Raw genomic sequence first — 23,859 nt, forward strand, 5'->3', positions numbered from 1 at the left:
GAAAGATTCAGGTTTTCACCAGTGCCTGACAACACATTATCACCATCACCAATGCTTTCAAGATGACAGGGCCTTGTGAAGCTTATCATAACAAAAACTCTGAAGAACATTTGAACATATCACTCAACGGGAGACACTGGAGGAGTGCTTTAAAATGAGTTGGAGAAAGGCTTGACTACCAAACACTCAATGGGCTAACAAAGATCTACAAGGAAATCCTTAAACTCTCAAGATAACTTTAGACTCTCCATTTACACACCAAAGTGGATAAGGGTAAATATCACATGGATTAGGAAAATATATTCCATGCTTCAATGACAATCACTTCTCATTTCCCACGAACAACCACTCAGGCTGTTTCCATAAATAAGTCAATTTCAAACATCAACCACTGAAACATCAAAAAGCTACAATCAATGATTCACTTCTTCATCCCACCCTTTCCTTTTCCGCTGCCAATATCTTTTACAGACCCCAAATAATACTTTTTGTATCACATATCTGAATGTAATGACAGACACAGCAAAATACAAGTCAGTTGGCACACTATGATAAACACAGCTTTTTAGTGTAAGTGTTTTAAAACCACGCCCTTAATTAAATCGGCCACCCCCTTTGAGAGACCACCCCCCCACAGCTATTTCCTCCCGCTTAAAGCCCTGTTGGCAGCTATGCACCCACTCACTCAGCCATGCTAAGTATCATGCATCAGGCGTTAGACTAACGCATTTCAGAGTGGTGGTCCGTATCACCGTACTGAAATGCCCTGTCACGCGTTTATAGCGCCTCGTCAGCAAGCTCGGAGCACTGCTAGTTAACAATACACTATTATTACAAAGCTCTTAGCACTCGTCCACACTGTCTCAGCTCGCCCTCGCTCTAGGCTCTGTTGGTTAGTGTTTCATCCAACATTCGTCACGAGAGTCGGTTGTGATGAGCTGTTCAATCACAACAGCTGACAGTGTAACGGGCGTGTGTGCACATTTAAGTGTCATGGCAGTCTGTAGTTTGCACCGCGTTGTGCTGTTGCTAGTGGGCTCAGCTGCGTAACTATTCCAAGCTGGTCCGACCCGTTCACCTGCCACTGACCCTACACAGCTGTGTCACTTCACCGAGAAGATCTCCTTTTCTGTGACACAGCTGCAGCGTCGAAAGTCCGGCATAGCTGCCATTTCTGAAGGAGGCACGGAAGGGGGGCTTGGGGGAGGGAGCCGACCGCCGGGAGGTCTCCTCCCCTGGGCGGTTTGGGAGAGCTGCGAGGGGTATCTCTTTAAGAGGAACAGAAGTTTCTAGATTTGGGCTGGTCTAGTAGGACCAGTATAGCCCAATTATAAACTCCCCTCCCACTGCCTACCAGCCACCATTTTAGGTTTGGTGACCTGGTGGCTAGGTGGGCTTATAGCTTTTTTGTCAGGGTTTTGTGGTGTGAGGTTTTTGTTAGGCCTTTTGTTAGGTTTATTATATCAGTATCTTTGGCAATGGAGGATGCCCGTGTGATCGAGGCGATGCGCCTGCTTGCTGAAGCAGGTCGCATGGATTTGGTGACAGGAGGTGGGCCGGCGCGACCCCAGCGCCAGGCTTCAGCTGGCGTAGTTGCGGCGGTATTGGCGTGCTCGTCGCCGAAGAAGAGACGCCCGAGCCAGGTAAGCGATAGGGGCCGGTCCCGTACTAGGAAGCCGGCCCCTCAGCAGCTGACGCGTGTGTCTGCGGGGGAGGTGGGAGCCCCGGCGTCGCGCGGCGTTTCTGTGGAGGGCGGGAGGGAGGCGTCTTTTGCTCCGGCTCCCCATGCGTGTGTGGCGGTGGGGGCGGGGGGAGCCCCGGGCATGCCTGGCGTTATGGTGGGGCAGACGCAGGTGTCGGGAGGCGCGCTTCTTCCCTCCTCAGCGGCGCGGGTGGCAGTGATGTCTTTAGAGGAGCCGTTGGGTTCTGTCCCTTCATCGTCAGGGAGGCGGGGACGAGGGGGCCGGGGACGGAGCAAGAAGCGCTCCGCTTCGGACCCTCTGGTCGAGCGGCGCTTTCAGCATGCAGAGGTAGTTTCTGCGCGTGGTGCGCGCAGAGGCTCCGTTCAGTTTGCATTACCAGGTGTGGATCAGGAGCGGGTTCAAATTGGTGCACGTGACGCTCAGTGGTTTGTCGAGGAGTCACAGTTTTCGAATGAGGCGGCAACTGGAATGTTTTTAACCCCTTCGAGGCAGTTGGTTTCTGTGAGGCAGGATGGAGAGCAGGGGGAGTCGGGCTTGGTGTTACCTCATGTTGGGAGGGACTCAGTGGGCCTGGCAATTTCTTCTGGGCAGGTGGTTTCTGGGCAGGGTGCAGATATTGATTTGGTGGATGTTGGGGGTAATGTTGGTAGCCCCTTATTATTTTCCACGCCTGGGTCTTCAGTGGGTGATGTTCTGTCTGTTGGGGGGGGTTCTAGGGGTGAGGGTGAATGGGCCCAAATGGGCGAAGGAGGTTCGCTTTCTGGAGTAGCTTTGGGGCAGGGGGCTCCACGTTCGGGGGATTGTGGGTCTTTTGCTTTTCTGGGAGGGGATGACAGTCTTCAGAGAGACGACAGGAGTATATCAATGGGGGGCGCGTATCCTTTCTTCCTGACCATAGTATCCCACGATATGCTGTTGGTACAGGGCCAGCAGTTCTTAGTTCTTCTGTGGTATTTAACACTGGAAGGCTTTGCACTCCTGGTGCACTGAACATAGGGGGTGTGGGCTCCCAGGGCACGATGTTGGAACATGGTAGGGGGGTTGGCCCTGTGAGTGGTGGGGTGGTACAAGGGCCTAGGGGTGCAGTTCCGCTATTGACTGGTGATACCAGAGGCCCATATTTTATGTGTGGTTCCCCAGGGTGGGAGCATTTTGGCGCAGCAGGTCTCGCGCAGCGGAGTGGTCGGAAGGAGGGTGCGGGCCACGAGTGGCGTTCTAGAGCTCCTATTCAGCCTTCTTCTTCTGTGTTAGCAATGGATAATTTAGATTGCAGTGAGGATGAAGAGGTGATAGGTGGCTCTCCGGTTAGGGAGGTGCCTTTGAGATCTACTGTTCGAGGACGTTCTTTGGAGAGGGGTCAGATGCTGAGTGTGGATAGTGCTTGGAGGGGGACAGAGCCTGGTTTGAATGTAGTTTGTAGGAACACTAGCACACCAGTCCAAACCTTTTCTTTTCAGGACAGGGATAGGTGCGGAGGTCCAGACTTGGCAGGGCGCGGTCCAGTCCCATCTCGCCAAGGGGAAGTGAGGAGAGTGCCTAGCGCGGCCCTCTCTGTTCCACCGAGGGATCCCGCCGCGGCCAGCACACGAGGGTCTGGCGTGACCCCGCTGGCCCCAATGAGTAGCAGGTATAGGTGGCAGGCCTTGCCGGCGGCTAAGGAGCTACAGAGTCAACGCACAGGGAGGTACAGGCGCGTACAGTCTGCTCCCCCTCCTGGAGTTTCAAAATCATTTAAATGTACGGTGGTTGATACCGGGTTGGGTAAGACCCGTGGTGATTTGTTGCATACCAGTGTCGATTCAGTGGTGTTGGACTACGACGAAGAGAGTCCTGAAGAAGGTGAAGTGCGGGATCCGGAAAGGGGGGTGCCCTCTCATGTTTCTTCTAGTGTGTTACAGGCTCCAGTGGTCCAAAGTCAAGTGCAAGGGAGAAGAGAGCACGGCCCATCGAGTAGGGCGCCTCGCAGACCGGATGCATTGACCTCGGAGACACGGGCGGAGCCATCGAGAGTGGTCTCTCTGTTGCCAGGTGAGCAATCAGCCACACAGGCCAAACCTACGATGGTGTCTGTGGGTACAGGTGGTGAAACCGAAGTGATTAGTGGTGATGGCCGTCTGGTCAAAGGTCGATATGTAAAAGACACAGCAGTTGGTACAGATGATGTGGTAGACATTACGAACAAGGTGGTAGGTGGTGTTATGGCTGGTGCTTCCAGCAAGGTTAAAGAGCCTGTGGCCAGTAAAGAATTAAAAATCAAGAAACTGCCTTACATGGGGGTTACGAAACCGTTAGGTGCTCATCTCATGTTAAGTACCAAGGAACGAATTTGGAATGGTGAGTATGTGGAACTACTGAAGCTACTCCACAGGGAAGTCCGGTCTAAAGAGGGGTCTAAGGAGGAGGAGTTTGAGCTGGCAAAACGCCCCAGAGTGCCTTTAACTATTGAAAACTGGACAGCTGCATTTTTGATTTATGCCAGTGTATATTGCGAAAAGTTCCCTGAGCGCAGCGTGTCCCTTTTTAAATACATGGACGTCATTCGCAAGGCCCAGATCACCGGGGGTGGTTTTGCTTGGTCTCAATATGATGAGGAATTTAGGGCCAGGATGGCTTGGGACCCGGAGGCTAAGTGGGGGAGCTGGATAATGACTTGTGGCAACACACAATGGGGTCAGCGTCAGGGGGGAAAACCATTTTTACGGCCAGTGGTTTGCCGTTAGTTTACCGGCCCTTTCAGGGGAAGCCCACCCGGGGAGGGGTGGGGGCCACTGCAACCTTGCACTCAGGGTCTGGTTTCTGTTGGGAATTTAATAGGGGCTCCTGTACCAGGGAGTATTGTAAATTTAAACATGAATGCTCAGGTTGTGGTAGGAAGCACCCGTTGTCCAAGTGTTGGGACAATCAGCCATCGGAGGGTACACATGGAAAGCAAACGGTTTCAGGAACATCAAATACGACTTCACAATTTTCAGGAGGAAGGGGATACAGAGGTGCTAAGGGTGCTGGGTCCAAGGGCTCGTACGCCAGTTAAGTTAGAAAAGCTGCGTATTGCCCTCCATGGTTTCGAAGATCAGTCAGCAAAAGTTACACTGTTGGAAGGTTTTCAGTTTGGGTTCCGACTCGGTTACTTAGGTTCTAGGGAACGGAGGTGGTCTGCCAATTTAAAATCAGCTTCTGAACATGCCACAGTGGTACAAGACAAACTTAATAAGGAGGTACATGAAGGGAGGATGGCTGGCCCGTTTCACGATTGGCCGATCCATAACTTGATTGTTTCACCGGTTGGAGTTGTCCCGAAGAAAGAACCGGGACAGTTTCGGCTGATTTAACATTTGTCATGGCCTGAAGGGTCGTCTGTTAATGATTTCATTGACCCAGAGGCAGTGTCTGTCTCTTACTCTTCGGTTGACGTGGCCATGTCACTTGTTGTGACAGCGGGCGCAGCCGCTGAGATGGCTAAGTGTGACATCAAGTCTGCTTTTCGGTTATTGCCTGTCCACCCGGACGATTGGAGCCTTTTAGGTATTCAGTTCGCTGGTAAATGGTATGTGGACAAGGCGCTGCCGATGGGCTGCTCCATATCGTGTGCCTTGTTTGAGTGTTTCAGTACTTTTCTGCAATGGTATTTTTCCCATCAGTCCGGTCATACCCTGGTAACACACTATCTCGATGATTTTTTCTTTGTCGGATCCCCGGGCTCCGCGGAGTGCCAGAAGGCTCTGGACACATTCCAAGGGCTCATGGAGGATTTGGGAGTTCCTTTGGCTCCCGAGAAAACAATGGGCCCTGCCACTGTCCTCTCCTTTTTGGGTATTGAAATAGACTCTGTGCTTATGTCTGCTCGACTGCCCGAGGACAAACGGGTCAACATGATTGACTTACTGGATGTGATGTTGTCAAAGAGAAAAGTGTTGGTGAAAGAGATTCAAGTGCTTTTGGGTCATTTGAATTTTGCCTGCAGAGTGGTGAGAGCGGGCAGGACATTTTGTAGGAGACTGGGCAGGGCTTTGGCAGGTCATCATTTGCCCCACCATCGTGTTCGTCTGTCTGCTGGTGTCAAGGAGGATTTGAGAATGTGGAAGTTTTTCCTGAACTCCTTCAATGGTGTCCCCTTGGTCAGAGAGGTTGACTTTCAGTGGGATGTACAAATGTTTTCGGATGCTGCTGGCAGTGATGGTTTTGGGCTCTTTTGGAATGGCAAATGGTGTGCGGAACGTTGGCCCGATGAATGGTTGAATGGAGGTCGCAGCATCACTTTCCTGGAACTGTTCCCCTTATTGGTCGCCTTGACACTGTGGGGGGAGGAATTGGCGCACAAGAAAGTGCTGTTTCGTGTGGATAACATGGCGGTGGTGGAGATAGTGAATCGCCAATCGGCCAGGGACGAACAAGTGTTGAAACTTATGAGAGTTTTTGTTCTTGGTTGTTTGAAACACGATATTCATTTTCGTGCTTTACACATTCCTGGCGTGGACAATGACATTGCGGATGCTCTGTCTCGTTCACAGTGGGGGAGATTCCGTGGACTGGCGAGGGATGCGGACAGATCCCCGACTCCGATGCCGAGTCATCTGTGGCACGTCGGCGAGGTCGGGTCGTTCAATTGGTGGTAGGTTCTCTGTCTGTGTCCACGCGTTCTGCGTATTCCCTTGCGTGGAAGGAATTTCTGGAATCTGGTGCTGTCAGAAGGGAGGATCTGTCGAGTCGGTCGGATGATGTGGTCAACTTTATACTGGACCTCATGGATAAGGGTTTGACCAAAGTAACCATTGCTGGGAAACTGGCGGGGATTGCTTTCATGGGGAAGTTGTGGTGGGGCTATCCTCCATCTGCGGGGGAAATTGGTAGAAGGATGCTTGAGGGCTGGGCCAGGGAGCAAGGGCACGTTGGTAGATCCAGAGCCCCTATATCTTGGCAAGTTCTTGCCAGGTTAATTACGGTTTTGCCTTTAGTTTGTTCGGATGATTTTGAGGCATGTCTTTTCTCAATGTTGATGGCGTTCATGTTTTTTGGTGCTTTCAGGGTATCGGAGTTGTTGGGTTCAAAATATAAGTGTGGATTGTTTTGGAAGGACGTTTTTTGTTATGATGAGGGAGTTCATGTATGGTTGGCCAGTTCTAAAACTGATCAGACGGGTAAGGGGAAAGGTGTGTGGTTACAGGCATGTGCTCCGAAGCTTACTTGCCCTCTACTGCTGGCGCGGCGCTGGCGTTCCTTGTGTGGGGGTGGCGATGAAGTCCTGGTTTTCCAACATATCCATGGCACCCCTGTAACACCTTATCAATTGCGTATGGTTTTGCGCAAAGCGCTACAGCACATAGGTCTCGATGGCAATATTTATGGTACTCACTCTTTCAGAATAGGTGCAGCCACTGAAGCTTTTCACAGAAATTGGTCTGAAAGGGATATTAAGCGATTGGGGCGCTGGTCTTCTAACTGTTTCCAGCGTTATGTGAGGAGCTCGGCGGAGGAGGCGCAAGCGTCATCCTCCTTCACAGGATTCTAACTCTCTTTTCTTTTTCAGGATCCGTTGCTGGGCCTCGCTCCTCGGTGGTAACGGTCTGGATAGTGGGGCATTCCTTTGTCAAGTGGGCCAGAGTCCAGGCAGCGAGGAGTTACTTTGGAGATCTACTTGGTTTCAATGATCGAATGTTTAACGTTCTTTGGAAGGGTAAAGGCGGGATGCTCTGGAGAGAGTTGATCCCTTGTTTGAACAACAACATGGTGGGCGGTGTCTGCCCGGATATTTTAGTCATTCATTTGGGAGAAAATGACCTATGTGCAACGAAAGGTGTAGTCTTGCTGCGAGCTATGAAACGAGATTTAGGCCTCATTAAGGAACGGTGGGCTGGGTGTCATGTTTTTTGGACAGAGTTAATCCCTCGCAGGATATGGAGAGGAGCGGTGAATCCCAGGGCTGTCGATCGGGCTAGGAAGAAAGTGAATTCGGAGGTGTCTCGTTGCTGTAGAAGCCTTGGTTTCAGCAGGATTTCACACAGGGACATTAAGTTTGAGTCTGTTGAATTCTTTAGGGATGATGGAGTTCATTTGTCCCGTGTGGGCATGGAACTTTACTTGTTGGAGATTCGTGAGGTATTAGCCCGGGCATTGGCCATGCAGCGCTGATTTTCTTGTTTCTCTTTCGCTTCGCGGTTGGGGGGCAGAAAGGGAGGCGTGTCTTCCCCGCCTACCTTTCTGGGTGGCGGTGTTTTTGGGTATCATTACGGTTTTAGGCAGATTGCTGGTTGAGTATTAGTTCGAGTATTTCTTTGACAAGTGCTGGGGTATGTTGGTCATGGTTTGACCGTTCAGTTTTGTGAGGGGGGTATCTGCAGGAGTGCAGGGTCAGGCAGGGTTTATGGTTATGGAGGACCTGACCGTTGTTATTGCAATTGTGGTTTGACGAATAAAGTTTAACGATGACGTATGTTTGTTTAATGACGAAATGTTTTATTGATGATGTAATGTTTTATTGATGACGTAATGTTATAATGCTGTTATATTGTTATTGATGTATTGTTGGGAGCGGGAGGGCTCAAATGTTTTTAGGGGTGGGGGAGGGTTCGGGGGGCTGAGTTTGTAGTTATTTATTTACTTAGTGAGGTTTAGTTTTGTGAGGCGTTGCCAAGGTTTGTGTTTGTAATGTGCACCTGTGTCTTAATAAAGCGGCCTTTTACACACACAAACAACTTTTGGTCTACTTTTCTCCCACCCCTCGCCCTCTCTCCCAAGGGGGGCTTGGGGGAGGGAGCCGACCGCCGGGAGGTCTCCTCCCCCGGGCGGTTTGGGAGAGCTGCGAGGGGTATCTCTTTAAGAGGAACAGAAGTTTCTAGATTTGGGCTGGTCTAGTAGGACCAGTATAGCCCAATTATAAACTCCCCTCCCACTGCCTACCAGCCACCATTTTCGGTTTGGTGACCTGGTGGCTAGGTGGGCTTATAGCTTTTTTGTCCCACCCTTCCTCCCCCAATTTTTGCTTTAAATGTTCCTTTTTTCCCCTCGCTGCCCAGTTTTTTCCCATTTTGGGGGTTTTGCTCCAATTTTCTTTTTTAAGTAAAAGGCTGTTTTGTGGGCCACCGGTGTGCAGGGGTTTTTCTCTTGTATTTGTATCCGTCGCTAGACACAGGTGCTGTGCGGTGTTTTTGGGTATCATTACGGTTTTAGGCAGATTGCTGGTTGAGTATTAGTTCGAGTATTTCTTTGACAAGTGCTGGGGTATGTTGGTCATGGTTTGACCGTTCAGTTTTGTGAGGGGGGTATCTGCAGGAGTGCAGGGTCAGGCAGGGTTTATGGTTATGGAGGACCTGACCGTTGTTATTGCAATTGTGGTTTGACGAATAAAGTTTAACGATGACGTATGTTTGTTTAATGACGAAATGTTTTATTGATGATGTAATGTTTTATTGATGACGTAATGTTATAATGCTGTTATATTGTTATTGATGTATTGTTGGGAGCGGGAGGGCTCAAATGTTTTTAGGGGTGGGGGAGGGTTCGGGGGGCTGAGTTTGTAGTTATTTATTTATTTAGTGAGGTTTAGTTTTGTGAGGCGTTGCCAAGGTTTGTGTTTGTAATGTGCACCTGTGTCTTAATAAAGCGGCCTTTTACACACACAAACAACTTTTGGTCTACTTTTCTCCCACCCCTCGCCCTCTCTCCCAAGAACATGGTGCTCGCACACACAAGGACGTTCCTTTCCTGCCGCAGAGGGCTGATGTGGCGCTAGCTATGCATTGCTGCAAGGCCCGAGTGGGTCAGCTGAAAGCTTTCGCCAGCCTGTATTTTATCCCAGTCAGTGACTCGGTTGTAAGCTTTCACTGAGATCATAACTCGAAGATTTATCAAACAGTGCTCTGCTGTGCACTATCTGAAGTGATTGGGGCCCGCGGCGGCCGCCGAGTGGTGCCAGGAGCTTCAGCAGCCTGGCCACCTGCACAGCAGTCCAGTGCAGCAGAGTGAATGCAGCCGGTGCAAGACCGAGTTGGTCCTGGACTGCACTACTCGGTGCACGTCCTGACTAGGTCCATCCTCTATGTTCCTTGTTCCATTATCAGTTCGTGCTCGCAGACACAACACAGCCTGCCAAGTACCAGCGTGATTGGCATTTGAGGAGAAAATCTGGGGGGTCATCGCACCCACAAAAAGGGGACTCTGAGCCAGCAATGTGTGCGGGCACCAGCCATGAGTCAAATCTCACATGCGACGAGAAGGGCTGTGACATCAACTATGAATTATTGGGTAAGTGTCTCTCACCCATCACATTTAATTTATTTTCACAAGCGCACATTTGTCCAGTGGGCAAGACTACCTTACTTGATTTTGCTTACAAGAAATTGTCACTCATAGTCATTGAAAATAAATGTCACTCATAATTACACTGAACTTATCAAAATGTCACTCATTGCAATCTGAAACCTTGGTAGCTATGCTCACTAAATATGCCCTCAGAAAGCTCTCCTCTTACCTCACTCATGACCCACTCCAGGGTCTCTATACCAGGCAGCCAGGGGTCAGGTGGTTGATTTCCAGGGAGCAGCACAGCGCCGAGTGCCCCAGGCCAAATTGAGCGCGAGAGCGCGTAGCGGTGAAGCGCGTGACGCTCACAGCTACGTCGTTCTCATCGCGACGCAAAGGCAGGGCTGGCCATAATAATAAATTATTTAATGTTGCCCCCAGGGCCGTCATTGGTAGCGCTCGCGCGCTACAAGATTGATTGACGGCCATGGAGGCTGGGACGGACCTGCGGGCCAAACAGTCGAGAGCTGAGCTCCTGACCTCAGCACATTCAAGCGTGGGACCGGGACGTCATGGCCGCAATTTTTAAAGTGACTGCCGCAGTTATTACACCAGCAGGTGTGGTCAGGTGCGCTTGCGCGCAGCTCACACTTTCAAACTGGGCCGCGTGTGGCCTTTATAATTTATTTGGGGACACAGTGTCCCCAAATAAATTATGATGGCTGCAACAGGCCACCAGTGCCGTGCGGCCGCCCCCAAAATTGTGCTGCCTGGGGCGGACCACTCCCCACACCCCCCCCCCACCTAGCTACGCCGTTGCCTCCTGGTACTCGTGTTGACTCTCTAAAAAGCGATAATTCTGCTTGTCAGTTAAGAGTGACCCTACAGGACAGATTCCCTACATTTCCACTTGGGCCTTTGTTAATCATCTTACAAAGCCTCTGCATGAACTGAACGTGCACTCCAAATGGATGTTATTTATTGTGAAACAGTTAAGCACACACATAGATGTAAATCCGTATTTGTAAAGCATGAACTACTCACCCTTATGGGTCTCAAGGCGCTGGGGGCCATTGTGGAAATTAAGTGAGCTATTGCCCAGAGTCACATGATGCTGAGCTGAGCTGCCGTCGGAGCTGGGGATTAAACTGTGAACCCTGTGCGCCAAAGTCAGCTGCCCTGGCCGCTGCACAACACCTCTCCAGATGCTGAGTGCAAGTGTCCTTTAGGGGTAGCCCCTATGTAGCACCCCCCATATGAAATCCGCCTCCCGTCTCCCTGGGGTTGGAATTTCTCTGGTATGATAAATTGGGCCTAATCTGCGTTTTGGGGGAAAATGCAGATTTTGGTACTTGCTGCATTAGAACTACAAGTTACATTAATTACTGTACTTTTTCCACCTGTTTAATTCGGCAGGTTAGATCACGGGCAAACTAATGAAGGTTGCGGGCCTATTACACATGAGAATTACTGGGTGTGGTAAACTCCTAACAATTTGGAATACCCACAACTCTGAAAACTGGGGCTTGCACAGAGGTCGGAAAACTTCAGCTCACTCATAATCAGACCTGTAAAGTTCTTAACAACAGGACCGGACTGGCCATATCGGGCATTGGGCGTTTACCCGCTGGACTCGAGGCCAGGGGGCTGATTTTCACCTAAGGGGGCTGATTTTCACCTATCTGGGCCGCTCTTAGTAAAGGCTTGGACGGGACACAGCAATTCCAGCAGTGAAGTGCGATGAAAATACATGCCTCGGGGCAGCGGAACGGCGCTGCCTGACACTGACTATGTGGTGAGGCCAGGGGGCTGGTCCGACAAAATTTGCAGGGGCTGCTTTTGACTCGCAATCGGCATTGCTTAACAAACAAGCATTTACAATGCAATGGTCTCGTCTTTGTTAAAGTTAGAGCTATTGGCATTGCTCATGGCATTATTTTGTTTTTAAAACATATAAATAAATGGCATTATCATTTACAATGCCAATATCTTAATCTCTCGCAAATGCGAGACCTATTGCATTTTCACCCATACACACACAGAGCCACACACAGAGTCACACGCACCGACCCACACACACAGAGCCACACACACAGAGCCACAGTCACACACACAGAGCCACACACACACAGAGCCACACACACAAAGAGCTACACACACACACACACACACACACACAGAGCCACACACACACACACAGAGCCACACACACACTGAGCCACACACACACACACAGCCCAACACACGCACACACACAGAGCCCAACACACACACAGAGCCCAACACACACACACACACAGAGCCCAACACACACACACAGAGAGCCCAACACACACACACACACACACACACACACAGACAGAGCCCAACACACACACACAGATCCTAACACACACACACAGAGCCCAACACACACACATAGCCCAACACACACACACAGACAGAGCCCAAAGCACACACACACAGAGCCCAACACACACACAGAGCCCAACACACACACACACAGAGCCCACCACACACACACACAGCCCAACACACACACACAGTGCCCAACACACACACGCAGTGCCCAAGACACACACACACACAGACCCCAACACACGCACAGAGCCCAACACACACACAGCCAAACACACACACACACACACAGAGCCAAACACACATATAGACAGAGCCAAACACACACACACACACACAGAGAGCCACACACAAACACACACACAGAGCCACACACAGCCACACACACCGAGAGCCACACACAGAGTCACACACATACACACACACAGAGCCACACACACATAGCTACATACCCAGACACAGAGCCACACACACAGACACAGAGCCACACAGAGACACACACACAGAGCCCAACACACACACACACGGAGCCACACACACAGAGAGCTCTCTGCCCTGTAACGCCCCAGGGAACAGAGGCAAGAAAAAACGATCACAAGCAGGGAACAGAGGCAAGAAAAAACTAACAAAAGCAGGGAACAGAGGCAAGAAAAGCCAATCACAAGCAGAGAACAGAGGCAAGAAAAACCAAAACGATGACAAGCAGAGAACAGAGGCAAGAAAAAACGATGACAAGCAGAGAACAGAGGCAAGAAAAAACGATCACAAGCAGAGAACAGAGGCAAGAAAAAACGATCACAAGCAGGGAACAGAGGCAAGAAAAATCAATGACAAGCAGAGAACAGAGGCAAGAAAAAACAATGACAAGCAGAGACCAGAGGCAAGAAAAAACGGTCACAAGCAGAGAACAGAGGCAAGAAAAAACTATCACAATCAGCGGACAAGCAGAGAACAGAGGCAAGAAAAAACAATGACAAGCAGAGACCAGAGGCAAGAAAAAACGGTCACAAGCAGAGAACAGAGGCAAAAAAACGATCACAAGCAGGGGACATATGGGGAACAAAGGCAAGAAAAAATGATCACAAGCAGGGAACAGAGGCAAGAAAAAGCAATGACAAGCAGAGAACAGAGGCAAGAAAAAACGATGACAAGCAGAGAACAGAGGCAAGAAAAAACTATCACAATCAGCGGACAAGCAGAGAACAGAGGCAAGAAAAAACGATCACAAGCAGACAACAGAGGCAAGAAAAAACTATGACAAGCAGGGAACAGAGGCAAGAAAAAACTATGACAAGCAGAGAACAGAGGCAAGAAAAAACGATGACAAGCACGGAACAGAGGCAAGAAAAAATGATCACAAGCAGGGGACAAGCAGGGAACAGAGTCAAGAAAAAATGATGACATGCAGAGAACAGAGGCTAGAAAAAATGATGACAAAGCAGAGAACTGCATAACTTAGTGATTCACAAGCAAGATGACAACCAGCCACTAGCAAAGAAACGTAATGTGACCATTGTAATTCACAGTGGTGTGCTTGAGCATCGAGATAAATACTACAAAATATTAAAGGCAAACACGTACCAATGTAGGGACCTGCCTACTGGACCCAACTACACACACACACACACACACACGTGCACCAAGGACGCACCTTGGAGATCTGCTTCAGGGCGAAAGCCGCATCGCAGTAGCTCGGCGGCTGCAGGTACTCCAGGGGCGGCCGGACGCCGGCGGTGGCGGCTCCTTCCTGGCGGCTACCCCGTTTCCTCCGGCGGCTGCTCAGCCCCAGAGGCGGCCCCGCTGCTCTCCCGCTTGAAAAGCACCACCATAGTGGGAGCGCGGGACTGCTCTTCAGTGCCTGGGCGGCGTGCAGGTGGCTTGGGCTGGGCTGGCGGCGGTGGCTGGGCTGGCGCTGCTGGTCCTCATGCTGCTCTCGGCCAGGGAAGGGGGGAGGAGGAGCCGGCGGAAGGCGGGCGCATTCAGCGGGGAAGCCTTCTCTGCTCTCGGCCGGGGAAGGAGGGAGGAAGAGCCGGCGAAAGGCGGGCGCATGCAGCTCACAGAGGCCCCTGCGCAAATTAAATATTTAACTAAAACATTAAGTCGCGGTGTAGGCACCCACGTAAATTAAATATTTAAAGGAGCTGGGTGGCACCTGAGGAGTGTGGAGAAACAGACAAACAAGCAAAATGGTGGCAGCAGCTGCGGATAAGCCCCGTCCTTTTCAGACAGGGGGGGGCGTGTTTTTTGTTGAGAGACTGAAGACGTCCCGGAGAGAAAGGACAGCAAAAAAACACGCCCCTCAATCCGAAACGGACAGGGCTTTAAGTGACAAACACAGCTCTTCTCCAATGGTTGGCCGCCGTTTAGGAAGCCAGCCAATGGAGAAGAGCTAGCTCGTTTACCTTCCGTACTAAAAAACATATAATCTCGCCAGCGAGACTGCGCAAGCGCAGCCTACGCTAGCCGAGACCTAAAAAGGAATTCTCAAACAGCAAGAACAGGGTCACTTAGTTTTAGTGTAGCTTTGGGAAGCCTTAAAATGATGCCGCATGCCGCTTCATAGAGCAGAGATGACGCTTTCTCTGACATAATTCTTGGCTACTTTTCAAGCCATTCATCTACTATATCCTAGGATTGATAACACATATTTTTCTTAGCCATTTCATTGGTGGGTCTTTTCAAGGAAGCTATGATGGCATCACGAAATTACATTTCAAACATACCGAATGGGATTATCTCATCGCAGGAAATGTATGCAAAGATGGTCTTTATTGTAGCAGGGAAGTGAAATCGTTTTTAGGAATGTAATATGCAGAGGTGAAATCTTCAGGAGAAGTTACTAATGTCATCCAAAAGCTTAGTTTGAAAAACACTTTTTGAGCCAGGATATGCATCTTTTTAAATTAATTTCTGCACAGTTAATATTGGAAAGGATTATTTGTCTACGGGTATGAAAAATGAAAAGGGGACAAAAGTGTGTTAGGTCATTAAGGGAAAAAGAGATGCTGCCTGATAATATATGAGGAGATAACATTATGTAAATACATTAATTATAGCTAATGTCAATGTCTCTCCATCTGGCCATAACAAGAACTTTAAAACACAAAAGGGGATGGCAGGATTTCTTGCAATTGGTCTAACCTATGGAAATTGCTAAGCATAGCATTCTAGCCCATCATTCCTTAGCCCACCATGCCACCTCAGCCATATGGAAATCACTCTTGACCCTGCTCCAATAGGACCAGGCCTGTCTGAACTGCCAGGCCAGGCCTTCCCTGAACCCAAACACAAGTAAACCAATATAGTTTTCCCTGATTGGGCTGCTCAGTCAGATGTAGCTGGGTTGCAGTGGCACAGTGAGCATTGGACGCATGTCTGGGCATACCCTATTGCCACTTTAGGCAGTACATTAAACACAAAAAAAGGTGATGAAAGGACTGCTTGCGTTTTGTCTCGACTCCAACATTAGTGATTTATAAACGATGCACCATATAACTTTTGATCGAACAATTATTCCTCTCTTCAGGGGGCAGATTTACAAGCCCCTTGCGACACATTTACGCCGCCATTGCGTCACTTCTATGATGCAGCAGCAGCATAAACCATGCGCCACGTTGCACCTTATTTACAACCTGATGCATCTAGGGAGATGCGTCACGTTGTAAAGCCCTGTGCCACATTAAACCTGCGGTAGGTTTCATGTGGTCGTTCGATCGCAGGGTGGGCGTTCTGTCGCAGGAACGCCTCGTAAAAGTGACGCAGTGAAATCTACAAGATTTCCCTGAGTCCCTTTTCCGTGGCCGCTGCGACTAGGCCTCACGCCTGTTTGAAGCAGGTGTAAGGACTGGTGCACCATGTTAGGTATGGGTGGCCCATGTGCATTGATGGAGTTGCGACGCAACTCCAGCAATGCGCCGCCCTTATGCCACAAGATACGACACGTAACTGCCTATCCTTGTGCCACGGTGCGCTGCATTGTAAATGCGATGCATCCGTGGTGGCGCAAGGGGAGACTTGCATGCCGCATCTGTTCTGATTTGCAGAGATGCCCTGGATATTGTAAATATGCCCCCAGGACTTTACCTATGCCCATGTTATCGACCTCAACATATTCAGTCAGTATCTCTATGCTGTATATAACTATAGTGTTGCCACTGATGCATTCTGAGAATTCATCAATGACAAAATGTCAAATTAATGTAACATTACTTTAACATTAATTTCTATGTTATTTTCCTTGCCTATTATTCTCAATGGAGTGTACTACAGCACTAGTAGTAGGCCATGTTTGGTGCTTGACTTACACCAAGGCTGGGTTTGAATACGTTTAAGCCTATTTTGACACTATTAGGGTTTTAAAGGAGTAGTTTGTGAGCATCAATTGTCTTACTCTTTTTTTGGGTGTGAGTTTGAATTAGTATGTTCCTCTCTAAACCCCTCCTATTTAGTAGTACATGTACCTACATGTGCAGAGATCTCCTCCACCATGGTGCAGATCTTCACAAAGTGTAGAAGAGGTAAAGGTCTCTAAGAAATTGCATTTCATAGTACATTACTGTGACGACTGTAGTACTATTTTACATACTACAAAATGCACTGTGGGAATTAGGCCCTCAGAAAAATCAGAAATATTATCTCTCTATATTTTCAAATATGTGCAAGTGCTTAAGTACTACTTTCTATGATGTACAAACATGCACAGACACTGCCACGGAAAGCTGGGGCGAGTGCAGGTTTCCATGCTGATTTCTGGAAAGTCATTTAACATTTACATTGGGATCCTATTTTCCCTGTGAGGAGTTCTGCAAAGTGGAGATCTCCACAAAGGGAGAATAGGATCCCCTGGCAAGCTCACAATAATTTTCTTCACATGGAATACATTTTTCCTCACAGAGAAACCTGTCCCATGACAGTTAATTTGGGGGTTATCCATTACCCTCCCCACTCTGGAAAAAGGATTTATACCAGCCATTGGCTGGAGTAAACATCTTTCCTAGGTAGAAAGGGGAATGAGCATAGTTGGTGAATGTGCACAAAAAATACTTGTTTATGGGTATTCACAAACTTCCAAGGGTTACCACGCCTTGGCATGCATGGGTGTACAGAACTACACACTTGTTGCAAAGAAGTCTACACATGTACATTGGTTTATGCCTGCTAGGAATTTGTTTGGGAATTCCTGGCAGGTGCAAAACAGGTCAATTTGTTTGCATACTAATGTTCAAGGCCACATTTACCTTTGTGAATAGGGTCCATAAGCAGGTTGTACATTAGACAGAAAGGTCTTTTTACAGATAAAACACTATTGACTACCCTGCCTAGTAAAACATTGCATTTCATAACATTTATACCCCATTCACATACTTATCCTAGCTCTTTTCTGAAGTAGAGCTAGGTGTGTAAAGATGGTTAAAAAAAACACTGGAATTCTTTGTGAATGCCAAAATTGTTACAAACTTGTGATTGTTCACATCATTTGTAATGGCCAGAACTATTCATCACCAATGGGAACTATACCAATGATGGCTGAAACTCCTACGTGCTGGTGGGGTTTCTGCCATTGGATGTGCAAATGTGATTCAGAGTTCCACTGAGCTTGATTTTGTGACTAAGGTTGTGGAATTTATGATCACGATCAAAGTTTTTGTAGTCCCAGTCCACACCCAGGTCCAGAAAAGAATTTGAGCATTAGCGCCCAGAAACTAGCAGAATGAGGATTTTTTTATTTGTGTCCACAGACATTGTATGTAATGCAATTATATAAAAATAATTATTTAAATAGATGTCTGAAGAATCAGTAGCCCTTTGCGAATATATCAGTCAGAAGTGAGGTAGGGATGATTTCAGGGGTGGTAGAGATTTAATGTCTCATTAAATTTGCATAGTGAGTGTCTCTAACATTGTTAGGATAGGATAGGATAGTAGCTTGTAAAGCGCTAGAATGCTGAGGCATCTTGGCGCTGGGTGTGTGAGCGGGTCGCGACTGTGATGTAAACTCAGGGGTTACTGTTTAACCGGGAACAGCCAGGTCTTCAACGATTTCCTGAATATCATACGGTTTGGTTGAAGTCGCAGGTTGGTCGGTTTTTGGTTCCAGTGCTTTGCCGCGCAGTGTGATGAGCTCCGGCCACCCCATTTAGCTCTGCATATTTTCAGAATGTTAACAAGAGCGCAGTTGGAGGATCTAAGGGCTCTGGAAGGGGAGTACCAGGAGAACAACCTTTGGACCTCAGCTGACCCGCCTCCAAAGAGCGCCTTGTGCACCATACAGAGGGCTTTAAATTCGACTCGTTGTTGGACAGGGAGCCAATGGAGTGAGCTTATGGCAGCCGCGGTGCAGTGGCCTTTTGGCATGTTCATCAATAGTCAGGCTGCCTCATTTTGCAATGACTGAAGTTTAGTTTTCTGAGCCTTTTCGATGCCCATGAATAGGGCATTATAGTAGTCTAACATTGAGAGAAAAAGCCCTACTACAACCGTTTTTTGAAGCTTCTGGGGGATGAATGTGAAGACCTTATGGAGACTTTTGAGTAGGTAAAAACAAGAGGAGGTTAGGCGGTTGACCTGGGTGGAGAAATTGAGTTGGTTGTCAAAGATTATACCAAGGTTCTTAACCTTGGTGGTGGGGAGACGACAATCACCTGCCTGTGTTGGCCACCAGGTATTGTTTCATAGTGGAGGACCTTTCCCGAACTCCAGTACCTCGGCTTTCTCTGTGTTAATTGTAAGGAAATTTTGGCTCATCCAGCATATAGTATCTGCCAAAAATGCATGGAAGCTGCTGGCCACGTTCTGAGGTTGTTCTACGACCGATACTATGAGCTGTGAGTCATCGCGTAGGAGAGCAGCGAGAAACCATGCTTGCCAACAAGTTTGGCCAGCGGGGTGACATATGCGGTAAAAAGTGTAGGAAACAGAGCGGATCCTTGCAGCACTCTACACAGTAGATGGAAATTGTCGGATTGTATCTTGTCCCAGACTATGTTCTGCTCCCTAGCTGTTAAAAAGGAGGTGAGGAGGGCTAGCGATGTGTCCCCGATTCCCAAGTCCCTCAGCCGCTGCACTAACACAGTGTGGTTCACGGTGGCAAATGCTGCCGATAGGTCTAAGAGAACGAGGATGGCTGTGCCCCCCTTGTCCATCACTTCCCGTATCTCTTCCGTTGCCATTTTCAAGCCGTTTCTGTGGAATGGCAGGGTCTAAAACCATGCTGCGTCGGATCAAGCAGGTTATTGTTTTCAAAATATTGGGTTACCTCCTTATTTACTGCTTTTTCCAAATACTTGGCCACCATCGGTAGCCCTGAGGTTGGGCTGTAGTTTTTTGTGTCAGCGGGGTCCAGGGCAGTGACCATTGTATCTGTATGGTCTAATTAGTGGTAGACCAAATATTTATTACCCTTGGAGTGTCTATTAGAGCCAATTTATGCAAAATGGCAGCCACCCAGAAAATAATGGTAGAAATTATTTTCATGTAGGCACTTACAACAATAAATAGAAAGTCATTCCAATATCAGTTACAGTGTTGGACTACTAAGCAAGTATTGAGCTGAAAACATGAGTTTGCACATGAAATTTCTGCATCCCTCAATAACTGAATGGCTTTTCCAATGGTCCTTGGTGAGATCACATTTCCCCAAACCTTAATGGTGGCACAAATTAATAAGAATGCTCCAAAATCAATTATATTTGTAATAGGATGATAGCATGGTAAAGTGGGTTGAAACTGTCAACAAAGATAATGGGGCCAACTCACAAAAGCATTTCACAAAAGCATTTGTGAGTAGTGCTACTTCCAGTACTCATAAAGGCTTTTGTGATCCAGCCCTGAATCATCAAACTCACTATTAGTAAGAGTGGAAAGAGGGCATTATCCTTTCTGTTTGCCATAATTATATATGAGTATACTCTGAAAAGTACTATTGTTTCATATTTGAAGGGGCTGATTCCGAAAAGCATTTATGAGTTTGTGAAGTAGTACTCCTGTAGTACTCTTTCAGTTACTCTTACATACCATTTTGAGGCAGAGTCGCAAAAGAACGTAAGAGTACGTAAAAGAGTACTACACGAGTAATACACTCCAAATGCATAAATGCTTTTGTGAATCAGCCTTAGAAGGTCTTCAGGCTAATTAACAAAGGATTGTAAGCTTGTTTAAAAGAGTAGGACAGGAATACTACTTTATGTTTTCCACAATGCATTTGTGAATAGTCCCAATTGTGTTAAACACATGGTATATATGATGTTTCTGAAAAATTTAATATCTGGAAGATTTCAATAGAAGTTGATAAACTGTTCAAGGTACTTAATTCTTCATCTAATGACCATTGTGATGAGATGAATACCTGGAGTCCTGTAAGAGAAATATATTGTGTGTATTTGCAGCTCCCTGACTCCGCACTTGGCTCAACTGTTGGTGATTGTCTCAAGAACGAATCCGGCGGAAGTACTAGGCCACACATCGCGATATACCACACGGGCAGAGATAAGCCAGATCTGAATTGGTCAGAAATTAGAACAAAGGCAAAAACGTCCTAATGGCCTGAATCCAATCAGGAATTTCCTTTGATTTGTCAACTCAGACACAAAATAAATGCTGTGGGCTGAACTAAAGGAATAAGCTATGCCCTCTCGTTCTCAATGGCAACCTGCCAATCTGACATTTCAGCTCAACAGAAGACGCCTATTTTCTACTTCCACACAGGAACTTAAGAACTTTATGACTTTTCTGTCTGGCATTTTGGAGAGTTGATTTGTATTCTTATTGTCACTCAGCACACGTTTCATTTAAATTTAGATATGGAAAAAAAATATAAAACAAAGCTTGAATAGTGATTGACTCCACTTAAAAGACTGAATTAAGAAACTAGTAAATATTGACTCATGGTTCCTCATAATATTAAATCGTTTTTATTAAGTTTAATTAATGCATTAACTAAGAACAATGCACACTATGAACATTTCCACATTATACAGATCATATTACAAGCAATACTTATTCGACTTATGATGATATGATTACACTAATAAACAGGTTGCAAAGAAGACAACAGGGTGGGCGAAGACCTGATGAATACACAAATGTACTGGGGGCGAGGTTGTGGAACACTTACCCCTATCGAGTCCTCCTCTGTGTCCACCTCACTCTGCGGATTAGGCTGACTGATGACCCTTTGTCACTGTCGGCCTCAGCTGCTGTGTCCCTTCACCCACAGGCTCATATCCAATCAACGAGCTGAACAGTAAGCCCCTCCAAAGGTTCCTCTGTTGCGTTCAACTGCCAGACACCGCCCGGGGAAACTGCCTTCAGGATCAAATCCAAAGGGCCAAGACTCATCACAGATGGCTGCAAAGCGCTACCGTGTACAGAATCATAATTCCTCCACACTCCAGCAGTGGATATTGATAGCCCGTGCAGGATAAAATGCTTCCGGCAGGTGGATTCAGTTGGATTTGGCCTTTGATCCTTCAGAGCTACAGTGTGGCCATCATAGAGTCCTTCTATCTGGCACCCCAAATGATATTGAATAGTTTGCGTACCACAAAGGCATCTGTGTAATTATTACTGGTAAATTTAGACGGAGAGGTTGGGAATGTGAACCTTTTCCATGCCAAGGGAATGTGATGTATGAACTCAGAAAGTCATGAGGTGGGTGTATACTGAGAACAAAATTAATGTATCAGAAGACTTTCAATCATATGATGTCTTTCCAAAATTATGAATTTGGGGAGATGTAGTACCGCATTTCTGGGACACCATGCCATGTGCTTCCAGAATCTGTTTCCCATGAACACCAGAGAGGAGGAAGCGCAAAGGTGAGTTTAAATGTGCATTTTATTCCTAATAAGTACATTGGACAGCTGGACTAGAGACTTTGGGCCCGGTGTAGGTAAGATTACCGATTCTTAAATACCGAATCATACCGATTCGGTATTTAAGAACAGGCAAATGGGATGTAGGTAATTTTACCGAAAAATTTACCGAATCGGTACGTTTCGGTAATTACCTGGAGGCCCATAGGAATGAATGGCAATTACCGAATCGGTATTTACCGATTCGGTAAAAGGGGGAAACATTGAAGGGTGGCAGGGTGTCACTTTGACACCCTGTTGCACCCCTCAATTGTATATGGGTGCACATGTTGCAGACATACATGCCATAAGGGCATGTATGTCTGCAACATGGCACTGTTGGAAAAGCAAAAAAAATGCTTTTTCCAAGGTTTTCATTATTTACCACCAACTTGTAGTTGGTGGTAAATAACGAATCCTAAAAGGGGAAAAGCACTCATTTGAGTGCTCCCTACATAGCAAAATCGGTAATTTTCCGATTCTGTATTTTAAGGAATCGGTAATTTACCGATTCCTTAAAATACTGATTCGGTAAATTACTGAATTAGTAAAATTCCCACCTACATCTAATTTTCCAAATACCGGTCGGTAACGGCCGAAATTACCGAATTTCGGCCGTTACCGACCGGTACTTGCCTACCTACATCTGGCCCTTTATCCTTTATTTAGGAAAAAGGATATTTAAACATCCAAAGGCCACTGCTTTTTAATGTTTACCTTTATGTGCTCCCTGTAGAGGTTACCTTAGCATTGAGACTAAGAGTGAAGAGAGAATGCTCCTCGGTGAAGCAGCCGGGGAAAAGATACAGATACTATGGCCAATAATGGAAAAGGATCAACACAAGAAAGCACAGAAGTACATCCCTGAAGCACAGACAACACAGGAAACCCAACTCCACCTCCCCTCCACATACAATACGAGCACAGGTCTTGCAGCAATTTGGAGACTTCTTATCAGTATTAACTGGAAAGTAAATAGAAAATTATCCTTAATGAGAGAAGCCAACAGGCTTGGTCATACTGGGATATATGAAACCAATTTCCTCTGATACAAAAGGGCTGCTTTTGCCACTTTTACCTCAAATGTTGATACCTACAGCGTACACATTAACTGAGCTGGTGCACCAACTTGTAGTTTTATCAAGGCAATGTTTTTGACATAGATAGGTCAATTCCAGCAAAACAAGACACAAGACCAGGACTTAATCTTGCAGGACCACTCACTCTGAAGGAAAAAAATCATTCATAAGTAGGCACTCAGCAACCGAGGTCCTGTTTTGGGTTGATCCAATTGTCTCAGCATAAGACATTTCTGCACACGAATTCAGCTCCTGAGCAGAAGTGAAATCCATACCCACAAATAAATAATTATCATCTTACTATTCACGCACTTTGCTGAAATGCTAGCACTGCAATTTGAATATAGAGTATTTCAGAGTATAAAAAGCGAATTTGAAATTATTTGGGTCAACTGTGAGTTTTCTGCTCCTTTGTCTCAGCATTCAAGATCTCGCTTGATAATTGGAACCCCGGGCAAATAAAATTCTTCCGATTTCTGAAAATAAATTTCAGTGAGGGAAGTTCAAATAGTATCTTACAATTAAAGAACATGAGCCTCCAGGGGAATTTATTAAAAAGCTATAAGTTAGAAGTCCTACCTGTTAGCGAGAATGCCACAATAATGAATCATAAGCAGCTGGACTGGAAAGTGA

The 23,859-nt window shown here is 47.2% G+C and overlaps 1 protein-coding gene across 1 annotated transcript; it reads left to right on the plus strand.

Moving 5' to 3' along the window:
- Positions 1 to 3,319: 3,319 nt before the first annotated feature.
- Positions 3,320 to 7,829, plus strand: LOC144762556 (uncharacterized). The gene is made up of 2 exons (XM_078647782.1): positions 3,320 to 3,731; positions 7,228 to 7,829. The coding sequence occupies exons 1-2, from the start codon at positions 3,320 to 3,322 to the stop codon at positions 7,827 to 7,829; spliced, it is 1,014 nt and encodes a 337-aa protein (XP_078503908.1).
- The last annotated feature ends 16,030 nt before the right edge of the window (positions 7,830 to 23,859 follow it).

This window comes from Lissotriton helveticus, chromosome 6, assembly GCF_964261635.1.
Source record: "Lissotriton helveticus chromosome 6, aLisHel1.1, whole genome shotgun sequence".
In the NCBI taxonomy this organism is placed as follows: Eukaryota; Metazoa; Chordata; class Amphibia; order Caudata; family Salamandridae; genus Lissotriton; species Lissotriton helveticus.